This window comes from Ambystoma mexicanum, chromosome 9 (genome assembly GCF_040938575.1).
Source record: "Ambystoma mexicanum isolate Mex_15411 chromosome 9, UKY_AmexF1_1, whole genome shotgun sequence".
NCBI lineage: Eukaryota > Metazoa > Chordata > Amphibia > Caudata > Ambystomatidae > Ambystoma > Ambystoma mexicanum.
Window position 1 is genome coordinate 979,107,817 of NC_090931.1, and position 16,126 is coordinate 979,123,942.

A 16,126-nucleotide genomic window follows, 5' to 3' on the forward strand; every position below is an offset into this window, starting at 1 on the left:
TAAACCAATCCTAAAATATTACCAAAAAATCACTCTAACTGAAGTATATATTATGATCCCACTGATCTTTTCCTTTTTGGGTTGGGAATAGACAACCATAAGCTGTTCCTTGCACTAATAGGCTTTTTATCATCATCTGTCCCTTCTGCAAAATTATACCCTGTGTAGAGCACATAATGAATGAGAGAAAGGAGAGGTTCTCCACACATGTGCTACAGTATAGTGTGATGTGTGAGAGTCAACGTTGGTATATAGACAGAGCTTCTCTTGATTGACATTTTTAACCCATGAATATGAGATGGACTAATGGCAACAATACAACATTAATAAATGTAAAAATGTTATCAATGGAATAAAGTGATCTATACATGAAATAGAAGTCACATGGTATGATGTCATGCAACATAATCCAGTGCCAGATGTTCTAAATTGTTACTAATGGAATGAAGGAAGTGTTCTCAAAAAACAATGACAAGTATTTAATGAAAATCCCAAAAAATATACTATGGCTAGAATAATCTGAATGTAGATTGTGAGCAGAGGTGCCCCAGGCTAAAGAAAGCATGTCAATTTCACTTTCATGCAATATCGTAGTGAGTGACACACTCGTAACGTGTTGACGTCCTTTGTTGACATATGATGTCATCATGCATACACGATTACACGTCACAGTAACTTTCAATTGAATTCCAAACACTACTGCAATACACTACTGTAAAACTGAATCGTAGCACCCGCGCACCACTTGATGTGCATCTGTGATAGTAAAATACTGCACTGACAGACGTTTATTTACCTTCAGGTTTCCCCACGGCGTTTTGGCGCCAGTGCATTTGAATGGGATACGGCCCTCCCGTTTATCCAGAACCATAGGACCCGATTACAATAGAAGACCTACCTTGTAGGGTAAGCGTTAGAGGTTTCTTAACACTCTACATTGCATTTTCGTTAAGGACAGCATAGTGAGCCCCGCAATATTTTTTTCGATTCAGGATCACAATCCATTCAATTGAGGCAGCTGCCACTAGAGTTCACAAACGTCCACTACGGGTTATATGAGCATCCAAATAAGGTACATAGATAATGGGCTAGTTTCTTATCACTAGCAACAGATTAGGATTATTTGAAATTACAGAAGAGATGCAATAGGTTCCCCTCCATGGTTATATAGATGGAGAGTTGGAGCTAAATACCCGCTGGAGCTTGGAGGGTCTATCGGAGACATACAATAAAGAGCCATTGAAGAGCTGACCACTTAAAGATAAACCACATCGTGTGGCTATAACCACACAAGGAGGTAGGTCCTGATGATGGAAAGATCACTTGAACTTCTTGAAATATATGCCCAAGCAGCGAATGATCAGGGATAAATCACTCAAATCTACCCAATTGTTTTTAGGCTACTCCGGGATGGGGAATGACTGTTTTTTCTTCTCCGCCTCATGGGGCACCAGTGAGAGGTAGGGCCATCTCAAACAGTGAGGAATTAATCTCTATTGATACAAATGACTTTTCCTCTAGTACAATAACACTAAAACACAATCACGTTTTATTATCTTTATGCTACACGGATTTCTCTGAAGATCTTAGAAGAATATTTGAATCTATGAACACTGTATAAGTATTTGTTTTTGCTCCTGAGGAAGGGAACCAGAGCCCCGAAACGCGTTGAGCGTTTGTATTTGAACTGAAAACTATAACATACAGAGAATAGCTGTATAACACAATATGCATGTAATATTTCTGTAATAGATTAACTAAATGTAGGTTGATTTTAGCATGAAGAAACTTGTACAAATTGTGTATATTTTTAAAGTTGTGGAAACCGTATCATAATTTTTTTAAAGAAACAGATCCAATTATTTACGAGAATAACACTAAACAGGAGCAGTGGGTCCGCTCTTATAATCAATGGGAATTTAAAACTTTTGTGAAATTTCTGTGAGAAGTATTCATGAAATATACTAATTCACTATTGTTTATCTTTTGAAAGTACTTTCCGTGTGCAGAAGACTCGAGTGATCCACAACCCGTGGACACCCTTTCTTTTGTTCTTGTGACAATCACAACCTAGTGTCAGGGTTGTGACAATCACAACCTAGTGTCAGGGTTGTGTCCCTCTCCTCTGCACCTCACTACCTTTCTTAACTCTATATTAGAATATCTAGGATTCCAGTATTAATTCAGCATTGCTTTGAATGAGCTGTACCTTGTCATCTGGACCAATTACGACATGCTTGTTTGGCTAACTTCACCTCCTTCGCTTGGGTCGGAGAATCACCTCAATATTTATTTTCATTTACCTTGATTTTTCCTCTCTGGCCCTTTTATTGTTTTCTTTTTCTTTTTTTTTTCTTTTTTAACCCCACACAGTAAGATCAAACTGGTGACTGTGTTTAGTGGGCCCTGATGTTTACTTGGCTTCAGCTTTTGTTGGTAGTTCCCCAACAAAGTAGTCAATGTGGTTAGAGTAAAACTCCATCTTCCAATCCAAGGTAGTAGAGGCCAATACCCCTGCCACCCTATTAAGTGAAACCTTGTGGGTGTTCCATGTTATTCTTTTGGTCCCATGATTGACCATGACTGGAGGTAGAGTATGACTTATCCCCTTACAAAGGGGAATTTCAAACTCTGCGACAATCATGTCATGATCACTCCGCTCATATGGAATCACGTTTAAATGTGCACAAATATGGAACAGACCATCAACAAACCTATAATCCAGAATTGACTGTCTGTCCCCCAAGGCCAAGTGATCTGACTTGGTAGGTCACCCTCAGCTGTACCATTCACCCGATGCAGACCAAAATATTCCAAACTTTCCAACCATCTCTTGCCATGTTTCACTTTTCCCATAGAGGGGATCTGCCACAAATTTGCTTAAAAAAAACCCAAAATATGACTTCAAGTCACCAGCTAGAACTATCAAACCGTCCACCCAAATAGATGGCCAGCTCACTATGCAACCTGACACTTAATTCAAGATGGCATCCAGTTTACACAATAGTGTGCCAGTAAATGTTCACTAGTAACATCCTCTTTTTAACTCTGCTGATCTTTATACCTATTTGGACGGCAAGCATACCATTGTTTCCCATAATTTGGTGGTCTACCCCAATCCCGCCCCTTCTTTTATTAATGTTACCTAGCCGCCAGAGGTTCTTCCCCAGGGCCCCTTTTCTGCCAGGCAGAAAAATGACGTACCCATCAACAAAAATGACATATTGTTGTAGGAACTTCCCTAAAGTCCGATTTGTAAATAGTCAGCCCTGACGTACCTTGTAGACAAAATTACTAGATCCCAAGCTAACAGGCCCATGCGCTCAGCACACCTACACCTGCTATCCACACCAAGATTGAAACTGCAGAAAGCCGGTGGTGGCAGCTTCCCTGTAGTAGCGGGTAGACACTGGAACACTCTAACAGTTAAACTTGGGTCAGAGTACTCTTTCTGTACCTTTTGAAAATAACTCGAAACCTGGCTCTTCACCCAGGATCTATGCAACTAATTCACGTTCAGCACTTCAAATCCTAGCAACAGAAATATCACTCCTACTTAGACTGTCATGTTTATGTGTAACTATGAAACCTTTGTTTGGCCGGTTTTCTTCTGTAAGAACACCGCCTAGATACCTCCGGGTTAGATGCGCTATACAAATTGCCAAATAAATGATTATGACCACAACTGTTCCCAGATGAGACTGAAAGTTTACCAACTTCTTTCCCTCTGCCTCGATTGTGGATATTCATTAATCCCATCGGACGCCCAGGACCAATCCTTCCTCTCACTGGGTCTCCTAAATCAATCCGCCCTTTGTTCCTGGCCAGTACTAAAACCCATATTTTCAAACCTAGCTACAGCTCTCCATTCTATCCCGTCCACTTTGTTTGACATCACCGATCTCGCCTCACTACCCCCACTCTCCCATGGTATTGTGCCGCAACTGGGGATCGATCTGAAAAAGATTGAAACCCAGTTTATTGAATTTGTTGGGCGCACCAAACCCTTAGGTAACCGGGCGCAGCAGGATACAAGGATACTTATAGCTTAGTTACAGGATACAGTCAAATAAGGCTTATATACATTAAAGCACAGTAAAAATATATACAGATATATACATACAATCACAGTCTGAACGAAAGTACGTAGCAGAGACAATCTAGTCCAAAGCAAGTCAGATTAGTCATAGTGGTCGTTGAATCGTAGCCAATTGAGGGTGTTAAGTCTGAAGCTATAGCGGGGCTGATCTGTTCTAAGCTCAAGAGGGAGTACATTCCAGTACTGGGCAGCTTTTACAGGGAAACTGTTCCCACCAGTTGTGTTTTTTTTGCTTGAATCAAGGTACTTGGAGGCAGGAGTTTGCCGCTCTGGAGGGACGGGTGGACATTCTACGAGTTATTCTTTCCGTTAGATAAGGTGGGGCTGCGTTGTTTAGGCATTTGAAGGTTAGTGACACAGTTTTGAGGAGGATCCTATCAGTTGGCGGAGAGATGTTATTTCACTCAATAGGAGGTCAAAAACGATCTTTGATAGAACAGCAACTGTTGCTACCTCTGTTCTATTTGCATAAGGGAAATAAACTCTTTCAAGATCTTTCGTAGTTATAGCACTTAAACAAGGAATCTCAGAAAGCAACCTCAGAATGCCGGAGCGATTTAGCAGCATGTGCCAATTTTCATGGGATACACATAAAATTTTAAGCTTCCAGCCCTTCGGTTTATTATTAATATGGCCAATTGGTCTTTTTTTTTTCCTAACTTCATGCCATTTGTGCTGAGGACCTTCTTTTCTCCTGTATCCTCCCCTCCAAACGATTGGCATTATGCAGGATGCTGGATGAAGCGTATCCTTTTCTCCCAGCATTATGTGGACAATCCCCAAAAGACCAGGGGTGATGTGAAGCCTCCATAGGGGAAGTCGGAAGCCCCAAAAGTTCCATTTGCATAGGTCTTTCTTACGAGGCCACCTTCTGCCTCGTGTACCAGCTCTCTTTACCCTTACCCACGCCTTGAGAACCTTATCAAGGGGCAAGATTATCAGACCTTGTTGTCTTCGGGGCTCCCCCCAACTCCCCGCGAGAGGTTTTCTCACCTCCCTCCCAAGTAAAAACGGAGAGGCCCAAGTCGCAATGCGTTTATTTTTCATTCAAAGAAAAAGTCCAACCTCAGGAAGCAATAATAATGTCTCCCTAACTTGACCCTCAGCAGAAAACCCAACAACCTCCTGTATCATCATAGGCTTTGGAGCTTGTACGTTCTTTACTGGGATTGACAAAAAATCAAAAAAATCCAGTTGGAGGACTGTTTGACGTTTTTAGATTATTTTGTTTTTGTTGCTGTTTGACTTTGGTTTTCCCAATCATTTGGTGGGGTGGGGGGAAGGTAGAGGACACCCCACCCCCTCCGCCACCTAACCCCACTCCACTATAAACACATTCTCCATTCTTCAACCTCAGACATCTCCCCTAGACAAAAGTTGATCAGACTTAAGTAGCCCATTCTCTACTACGGACTCAGACACCACAATAAACTATTTTGTCGACTCAGCAGTAATACTCTGCGCTTACGCCCATATGTTTGTTTTCCCCATATTGGATGCAGCAACAAGGCGTGAGATTGTCAGGATGTAGATTCTCAAATAGTGCCATTAATGAGCTCAGAACCTAATTCAATTCTAACAATTGGATCTGTAACCCCCACCGCTGTTTGGTCGATATTCTTAATTATTGATGACAGGTGCCGGGGTTGAGGAGTAAGAAGTAATAGAAGTCTGAATCCGTATCTGCTGCCTCTGAAAACATAGGTGGTCTATTCAAGAACACATTTTCTGTCCCTGACTCCTCAACCTCCTATATCACCAAACGGACCCAGTCTGTCTGAGATTGCACAGACTGGAGAGAGTCCACAGCGATTAGCTTCCCTGTCATCCCTGATCTTGAGGGTCTGTCTCTTTAATCTTTTGCATTGTAGAGAAATAGGAGGCAATTGATTTGGATACCATGTTTTTTTCTCTTGGACACAACAGAGTCTGACCCTCCTAACCTGGCCTGCAAAAAGTTGAGCGACAGAGCATTCATGGGAGTCGTGGGAAGGGACCGCAACCAGGGATACAGGCAGTGGCAATTCCCTGGCAAGAGACATTGCAGCTGGCGCATCCAATTGTGTAGCAGCAGAATCCTGTTTTTGCCCCACTCCTCAGATCATGAATGGATTTTTTTTAAATTGGCCATCTGACCTCCCATATTTTATTACTTTTTTACTACTGCTAAAAAAAACATTGCAGCTTAAAAAAATTCTAGACTAAATATAGGTCCAAAGTGATGATAACCAGTCACCAGCAAGGTGCAACCTTAATAATCTAATGTCTCAGGAATTGTACATGCTGCTTTCACACCTAGTGTAATTGACCTACCGCCTCATAAGACATGTTAGAAGTCGAAGGTCCTTCTGGTGAGCCATGCCGAGACCGAGAACCTGCGGAACTGCTTCTGCTAGTCTTTGCCTGTTACTTTGCGCGTGCGCTTCACGCTGCGGACAGATTTTTGTAAAGCAGTAGAAAGTAACTGAGCACCTATCCTGCAGGGTAGGTGACAAACACTCCCAGGCTGAAGGAATGAAGATTGAAATGCTCCGAGTCAGTCAAAATTCAGCCTCCTTGATACAAATGTTGCCAGCAATGAATCCACCAAGGCAGAACTACTTCTGCTAGACCTTGCCCACGACTTCACCCACAATAAGGATTCCAAATGTCATTTTTTGTTTAATGTCTGGTCCCTTTCAACCGGATTCTCCTTTAAGAACCAAAAAGAAATCCTATAGAGGACAAGATTTTAATATGAAGGTTGACTTCTGTTAACGTAGAAGGGTTGTGTATGGCCAATTACCAACATTTGGCCAACATTCTTATATTGTGCTATTTGATGTCCTATTCGCCTAGTAAAAACTTAATGTACCATACAAACTCCTGGTAGACAATTGTGCAATTGTACTTTAGATCACTATTTCTTCAGCAGTTGATTAGATTAACTTGAAAAGCGCCCTCATTTGCCAGCAATTCTTATTTTAAACCCTTTGTCATATGCGGTGTTCATTTGTTTTCCAATTTTTTTCACTTCTCCATCCATTAAAAAGGACTGAAACGTCATTGCCCTCCCAGAAGAAGCCATGTTGCGTCTATATTTGGTTCCTAGAAGGTATCGCGGTAAGTTTTATAACGGGCCATACCTTCTTACTGGGGATGAGGGTTGTTTTTCTGGTGCATATTGAATCCAAAAGCAAGCTTCTTTTTGTAGAATCAAGCTTGGGATGCCACCATTTCACCATCCATTAACTTTTGCTATGGCACTTTAGATACATGCACAACATTTCGAAAAAGGTACCGTAGCATCCAAGGTTAGGTTTTGTTCTTCAAGAAGTAGACCTGTTCGTGAAGGTATTTAATGTTGGGCTACATTTGCTTTATACATGTATAAACCAATTTAAATGATCTATTTCTAACTTCAGATGTATAATGAATTGCATGGGAAGAACGAAGTAATGCACCTTTTTAAGATCTCTTTGGGTCCCAAAGGAAAGCAATCCCTTTTCATAGCTACTTGCCCATTTCATGGCACTCTGATCATCTCCCCTTTTTGTGTGACCTCCTTTTGAAGTCAATCTCCACTACAATTTACTACCATATTACTCCACTCCGATCTGCCTGTGGTAAAAGGCAGGCCACTTAGCACATTGTCCTACTTGGTCTCAGGGCCGATCTTTTAAAGAACTCTGGCTTGTAGCTTTGTTTCTTGCTAACAGCAAAGAGGTTTTCTTCCTCGATGGGTACATGAATGTATTTTCAACATGTAGCTTCTGATCGCACCATATTCATATAGGCCTTTGAATTTGAATATGCTGAAAGCTGTTTTAGAAAGGACTCTGGTGCTAAGAAATAATTGCATTTAATGGCCCTGATTATTCTTCCTAAATCTAGGTAATGTGGATCCCATGTGAACCCTCAGTGTTCTGTCCTAACTATATCTGACTTGTGCCCCTTCGTAGCCACATTGTGCCGCTTTGTGAACAAGGGAGTGAAGGTGGCATGGTTATTTATTCATCACGCATTCGAGACTTGATGGTGGGGTGAGGTGATGTTAAGTGGGTGTCGTTAGATGGAATGATTGTTTTCCCGGTTGCTTTTGGCCCAGCATTGAATGTTTGCCTTCAGAGTTTGTGGTGAGGTGTTAAATAGGCAGCTAAATCCATTGTGCCTCATCTAGCATCCATTAGTTCAGTACTATTGGGCTATAAATGATGGGAGAAGCAAAAGCTACTGAGTTTGGGGAGGAAATCTCGATCTTTGCAGATTAATGGGCACTATACTTGAAGATGGACCATCCTCCCCCACAATGCTCTTACTTAGTTGTACGACAAGTCATTTCATGGTTTAGTATGTCAAAGTCCAGCCACATGTGCTGCAGTTTATCCTAATTTCTGCAGGTATATTGAGATTGGGTAAGCAGGAGCTAAAAGCATCTCCTGGCTATCCTGAATTAACCAGTGACCATGATCTACCACTTGGTAACAAGGAGCTAGTGCATAGCGTTCCTCAAATAAAACTTTCACATAACATGTAAACTTATAATTTTGTCCATTTATTTATGACCCCTTACTCATATACATGTGTCCTAATGTTTATTTATAGATTATTATAAATTCAGAGCATCAAGTTCACATTGCTGTGTGTGTTCAGCATCAGTTGGCCTAGGGAGCCAAAAGTAGCTCCTAGTAGGTGTTGATGTCAAGTTAACCAGGCTCTTCTAGGTTACAAGCAGGAGCTAAATAGCTCCCAGCTCCAGTCAATTTCGAACCTTGGTTCTAGCACTGCCATCATTGCAGCCCCCCTCTATCTGTGCATAGTATTGGTAAAGACAGTTTTTCCTCATTCTAAATGATTTAACCTTTCTGACTCATTCCTGCTCTTATTTCTACCGACTACTTTTATCATACTTATTCTCATTTTCCCCCTTAACGCTCTCACAATCTTATGCAGGTGCCTTCTACCACATCCCCTTTTACCATCTCAATTAGATTACTTAATGCTTGCTCTATTTGTAAAAAGTCACACCTTCTCTATCGTTCTAAATCTTCAATTTCTCTGTGTAACACAAACCCTGCTTCAATATTCTCACTCAGTTACTCCCGCCTCCCTTACCTCTTCCAGTAGTAAGTTTGTTCATACCCATTGCACTACCAGCATTGGAGCCAGCACTGGTCTACTCTTCCATTCTGCTTTCTCAGTCTGCTTTCTCCCCATCACTTCCTTTGAGAATGGCCTGATACTAGAGCAGAAATTATACTCCGTCCTCCTATTATTATTAATCGGCACCTTGTCATCTCTTCTTTCTGTGAAGATAGTGACTCTGATACCTCCAATCTTATCCTTTGATTCTTCTTTTCGCTTACTCAATTCAATAACTTTTTTCAATATCATACTCCTTATGTTTCTGGTTCATGTCGGGATCTTATTTTCTTTGCATCCCACCCATTCTACTATATCGGTCCCACAGTCCTTTTCCTCCGATCACTTCCTCTTTTCTTTCTCCTTCTCTCCTCCACCCTCTTCTACCACATTCTTTCGTCATAATCTTCGTCATTTCAACACGGACCACATTGCTGCTACGCTCTCGAACTCCCTTCCATCTTTTTCTGGTACTATGTTATTACAATAAAGTAAATTACTTTGTGGCAATCCACTTTGTTGCAATCACTCCGATGTTTTTTTTTTGTGTACATTTATTTAGGGTGGGGTTGCTCCCCCAGACCCGTTCCTCTTCAATCCTACCCCAAACCCCAGTTGAACATATGCATATTTTGAAGTTATTCAAAGTGTTTGCAACAAGGTAAATGACCACAAATGAATTTACTTCGTTTAACCAACGGGGGACCCATTTTCTGATTTTTTTTTTTATTTTTTATTATTTTTTTTTATTTATTTTTTTATTTTTTATTATTTTTTCACCTCTGCCGAGGCTGCATTATCCTTTCTTAATTCTGGTTTCCTCATCTCTTGTCCTTCCGCTCTTCTCTTTGGAGCTGAGGTACTGGAAACAGTCGAATTTGTCTGATCTTCAGCCTCTCTTCCCTATGCTCTACCTATGATTCTTCTTACTCCCTGCCAAAAAGCAATACTATTGTGACCTGCATTTCTTTGCTTTCCTCTCAACTCATCCATCATCTATTTAAAGTTTCAAACTGTGTTCTATTCCCCCTCCTCCTGACCCTTTGCGCTCATCTTACAGATTTTGCTGAAGTCTTTACTGATAAGGTTTGGCTTCTACACTCCAAGGTACATCTGCTTCCTCTAAGCCGTTACTAGACACTTCTCCCTCCGCAGACTCTCCTCTGTTTTACTTATCTATTCTGACTGTACCCTGCATAGCTTGTGGTCGCCCTACTGCATCACCTCTTGACCCTATCCCCTCTTTTCTTATACCTAAGGTATGTATTCCCATGCTCATTCCTTTTCCGAATGTTTCCATCTCTTCTGCTTGCGTTGATTCTTCCTTTAAACATGCAATGATTCTCGATTATACTTAAAAAAAAAAAAAAAAAATCTATGCCATCTCATTTCTGTCCAATCTCGCTGCTTCCCTATTGTTCCAAAATTATTGAACGCATCGTCTATACTCTAGTTTCCTTGATCATTTTTCTTTACTTTTCGCCTCTCCACTCTTTATTTTGCCTTTATCACTCCACCGAAATTGCTATTCTGAGCGTCACCAATTCCTTACTCAATCTTTCTGCTGCCTTCAACACCATGGATCACCACCTTTTTTTCTTTCCTCCCTGTCTTCAATTGGCTTTTCTGGCTGTGTTCTCTCCTGGTTCCAATTCTACTCTCCAATCTCTCCTACAGGTTCTCTTGTGCTGGAAATCTCTCGGACTCCTTTCCTCTGCAGAATGGTGTCCGCAGAGCTCTGTTCTTGGCCCCCTTCTCTTCAACCCTCTACACTTCCTCTCTTACCAATATTACCTTGTTTGGGCGTCAATGTTATTCTACGCTGATGACTCCCAATCATATAATTGTCTTCCTTCTTGGACACTATTCATTCTACTAGCTCTTTTGGCCTTCTCGCTTTCTCGCTGTCTAGTCTAGGATGCATTCTTGTTTCCATCATCTAAATTCAGCTAAGACTGAAATTCTGTTTTTTCTTTCCTCCATCCCTTATACTTCTCCTGCAATCTCGTCCACTCGCCCCCACCGCCACCTCATTTTTGTTCCCCATCTGCCCACAACCTTGGTGCCAGGGGCAAACATTCAGGTTGCAAACTACTAGCCAGCCATAGAAAAGTCCCACTCCACCTCAATTCTATACATACACACAGCAGACCATTTGTTATTCACCAAGTCAAATGTCACTAGCCAATGGCTAGTGCAAATTTTGCACCCTGCTTGATGTCTCCTTTGCCGCCTCTTACTTTCGCTGTCCACATTACAACACTGCAACTGTCAGCTGTCACCAAATTTTCAATGTTCGTGAAGCCTGTCCTTTTCTCACCTTTCATGCCTTGGCAATTCTCAGGTTTTATCTTGCTTCAACTACTAAACTGCCCCGCTGATTGGACTGCCTGCCTATTGACTGCCCCTCTCTTCTTTCTTTAACTGCTCCATCCATATTCTCTTTTCTTTCCCCTCGTACTTCAATTTCCTCATCTCTTCATTTCTAGGCTTTTTTTTTTTAAGTCTCGGCAGCTTTTACATTTTGTCTTTGTTTTTTAAATGCTTTCATGGCATCATCCCTCTTACCTTGCATCGTAGTCTTTCTAGATCTCCTCCCGATCCCTCCTTCTTCTGACAGTGCCTAAACCCCCGTCACAAAGCATATCAACTTTTTTTAAATATGCAAAGGGATGGTATTTGCAGAAGATGAGGATTTCATATTGCTCAGAGCAGAAAAATTTCCATTGAAGAAAGAGGGGAAGGACGACTAGGATTAGGGAGGGTCGGTCGAGAACAGTGACGACACTCCAGAATTAGCAGAAGGCAGAGGAGTAGCCGGCTGGTTGGTCCTCAGCCCATTCTGAACAATTATCTTCCTGAAAATCCACAATCTTTTGGACAAAAATGTTTGCCACAGAATCACACAATTCTTGAGAAGGAGGCGACTAATGAAGCAGAGCAGAGGTAGGGGACCAGGAACGCATCACATTAAACAATTATTTTGGTTGATTAATGTCATTTTCAATCCGACTGGTAATTCCACTTGGCATCGCTAATGGCCCTATGATAAGTACCCTATCCTTAAGAGAGTAGGAAGAGCGCCACTTCCGTGCAGCTTGCCTAAGTTTAAGACGTAATTAAGATATTCATTGAACCAGGGCTCCCACACCCGGCCACAAATTTTGATATTTTTGAGGAGCTAGCAAAACTGCTGTCATAGAGAAGCTCTTAGACATTGAGGAGAGGTCAAGAATCGAGGGGGCTCGCGCACAAATCATTAATATTGGAGGAGATTGAGATAGACTCAACTAAGCGCCAATTGGCTTCAATATATTATGATTACGGGATACCAATACCACATCATTAAACTCGAGCAAAGGGTATAACGTTGCCAGGCCATGCAACCCAGTGGGCTGGAGCTACCCTAGTACCTATAGCTTTCGAGGAAATCTGATGAAGCCGATTCCCCAGTTTGTGCGTAGTGTAAGGAAGGCATGGTATCGACAGACAGGCACAAATGACCACAGTTCAAGGGTGTTAATTGAACTTAAAAAAAGAGTAGGAAAATGCCTATCTAATCCTAAAGATGGGAGCAAGCTACGACCATCAAATAATAATGCAGGCCTAGTGGTGTCTTGTCAAAACAAAAGGGCCTATACTAAAAAACCTATTGCCAATCCTTACCTCTAAATACAAATAGTGTGTGAAACCATGTTTTATAAAGAAGAAAGAGGTGTTCAAGAAATATGTCAGGATATTCAGGCCGTGGGTCTCTTCCCCATGTTTTAATCACAGGACAAGGCGGCACACTAGAGCTTAGCACTGTCTGTGGCTTCTCTAGCACGAGGATACAGTTCAAACACTAGCATCAGGGCCTAGTGTGCCCAAGTCTCTTTGCTTTTCAAAGTCTCTTCCATCAGAGGACCTGATGCGAATAATATGTTCTGTTCATCTCAGGATTTCACACATACTCAATTTCTCAGGTGATTGACTATTCACCTCGGATACCCCTCAGCCAGGCTCAGATCAGTTTTAACACAATGTTCAGCCAGTCTCCCTCTGCCAGGCTCTGACCAATTTAATTCACTCTATTTTGTATTTGATTATCTTTTATATAGCGCTTTTTACCTAAGTGCTTTAGAGGATGGTCAATAGTACAATAAAATAGCATAGACGATGTTGTTCAAAATCTAACACAAACTTGCTTTAACCAAAAGCTTTCTATTGATCTTACTCGTTCGGGCTTGGACCAACCTTATCTACTTTGTCATCAACTTGCTTGGCAGTATCAACATCAAAGACTTTCGATTGTGCACAGGATTTTGCTTGACCCACCGAAGGACCACTTTGTTGCAGCTTTTTGCCACTCTTTCACCTTTGTCAACTCTCAGTTGGATACCTTACAGAGACTTTGGAAAGAGCATGCATGCGGTGCCGAATTACTCTGTCAAAGGTATTGTATCTTGGTTTCAAAGTTCAATCACTCATCTTCTGTTTCGTTTTCACTTGCGTTAGTTACCACATGCGTTTCATACAATGTTCGCTTCAGCGCTCACCATGCAATGTTGCTGCTTGCAACCTTGGCTTCAAGACAGACCCGTCTGGTATCGGTCTACCGAACTCACTGGCTCTGTTGATTTCACTGGCGCTGCTTTGTTGTAGGAACCAAGGAAAGTACCATGGCAGCAGACTATTCTTACCGCCTTGATTATCGACACAGGAGGGCCCCGGGTACCTCCGACACAATGCAGAATTCTTCAGCCTTGTCTCTTGGTCTTACAGTTTCTATTCTCGAGGGTTCGTGAAAGTAACGATTTCTTGTCGAAAAGGTCAAGGGAACTTCCCTCCTTGCGATTTCCCCTTCTGTTTCGCCGTCTTTCTCCTTGTGTTAAACTGCCATCTTGTAACTGCTGTTTCCTCCTGTTTTGCCTCGCTCAGAGTGTGCTCTCGTGCGCCACCTTTTATCTGTGTGGGGAAGTGTAATGGAAGTCAGGTGTGTGTAATGGGCAATAATTGCCTGGCCATTGTATTGGGACATGTCGGCTATACGGCTCAGGTGTTGGTCCGTTTTCTCTCATAGCGAGCTGTCCATGTGAAAGTGTTTGTGTTGTGAAGGGGTGTGGGGGTGGGTTGAGTTCCTAAGTATCCTACCTGGTAGGATGAGGTAAAGGTGTTACAGGGAAGGGGATACCGCGTCTTCGCCATCTGGTCTCCCACTTCCCGATGAGCCCTCATCCAGGTGATCCTCCCGCACTGGTCCACCCTCAGGAACTGGATCCAAAAGCGATGTCCGTGTCCTGGCCACCTGGATGACAGATCCCCCCCCCACCCCCTGGGGATAGCGGGTGTGACCATCAGGTCTCTCGCAGTAGGCTCCATCACTAGCTGAATCAAAGACAAATCACCCATTGCATCAATAAAATTAGAAGCAGGATGATTGGCAGGATTATTGCATTTATAGTTGAAATCGCCAACCGCACACAGATCAGCATATTAACTGCAGACCAGCCACCAAGTCGGCACAGTAATCCACAAAAGCAGAATCTGAACTAGGGGGGCGATAACCAGTCAGAAAATGGACAGACTTCGAGGCAGAAATAGTCCTGCAAATTAATAAAACTTCCATACTGGTGCTCATAGAAAGGGTGATGGCACTAGCCAGGAAGCCGGACTTCAATATAAATGCAACACCACCTCCAGGGTTATTTTGAAATGCAATCGGAGCGAAGTATTTATACCCCTCAAGGAGCATTGCGACCACAGCCGTACCAGCAGAATCAGATAGCCAAGACTCTTTCACAAGCAGTCAGGCTGAAAATCTAGCAGCAGATCAATACAATTGGCAGCATGAGCCACCAGAGACAAAAGCATGCATTTCAGTTCGCTAAATGTAGTTGATGGATGACTCTGATAATCCAATGGTCCTGCGCTAAAATTCACAGGTCAACGAGTATTAGGAGGGGCTAAATGTAGCATTGAGTCGCGGGGCAGAGGGCATGAGGGCAACAAAGAAACATTGCCAGAATTAGATGGTCTGGTATCCCACAAGCCACCCGGTACCCGGACGGGCCCAGACAGGCTTGATTTTTACGCGCCTTTGGCGTGCATCTGGCGAACCAGCTGTGCTGGCTGCTCTGATTGCACCTAAATGGCAGCGCGAGCATCGCCTTGTCCCACAAAGGCGCAGCCAGTGAATAAAGACTGCACGTAGATGCAGCACTTATAAAATATCAATGTTAAAAATCAGCACATAGTCACAAGGAAGAACACAGTCAGCAATTTGGGAAAGGAATATCACATTCTCCAACATAACATATTAATAAAATAAAACCTGAAAATCATGCAGGCTAAGATGCAATGATGCAAAAAAAGTAGCAGGCGCCCCTCTCTCGAAAGAACAAAGCATGATAACGTGTTCAGTGGTTATTAACCACATTGAGAGTTTGCAGCCATTTCTTTTTGCTCACTGTACCTTCACAGATGGGAAATATCCATTTGCATATCAGTCTGTCCCGCCCACAAGGGCAGTCCAGCACTGAAATGCTATGGCAATTCCTCTCTGAACAAGAGTACCATCAGCAACCCCAGACAGGTGTTTCAGCCTTGCTGGGCATCATCAGTGAGGTGAAGCTGAGCCTCTCTAAGAGGCAATGATGAAGTAAAAGCTCTTACTATAGGAGCGAAGCTGTCGACAAATGCCAGAGTGGGCGTCAGAGGCCATCATAAAATAGAAAGTACCATACATGCAAGTGGAATCATTCCCATCGTAATCATTTTGTCCACCCAGCGCCCGGCGAGACAAGGAAATATCATGTTTATAACTTCTTAACCAAGATGGCATCCTGCTGACATACCCTGGAGTGGGAGAGGGGGGGTCTACTACTGCTACTAGAGTATATTCGGATATTTCACTATGGCTCTGGA

The 16,126-nt window shown here is 42.5% G+C and overlaps 1 protein-coding gene across 4 annotated transcripts in view; it reads left to right on the plus strand.

Moving 5' to 3' along the window:
* The window catches only part of HAT1 (histone acetyltransferase 1), an 827,312-nt gene that overhangs the window by 149,772 nt on the left and 661,414 nt on the right, over window positions 1-16,126 (plus strand). For 2 of the 4 annotated variants that reach the window (XM_069616207.1, XM_069616208.1), the window contains exon 2: window positions 7,132-7,201. The exons of the other annotated variants lie outside the window; for them this stretch is intronic. In XM_069616207.1, coding sequence (XP_069472308.1) covers window positions 7,165-7,201 — 37 coding nt within the window. In that variant the 5' untranslated portion in view covers window positions 7,132-7,164. The remainder of the gene's footprint in view (window positions 1-7,131; window positions 7,202-16,126) is intronic. 4 annotated transcript variants of the gene reach the window in all.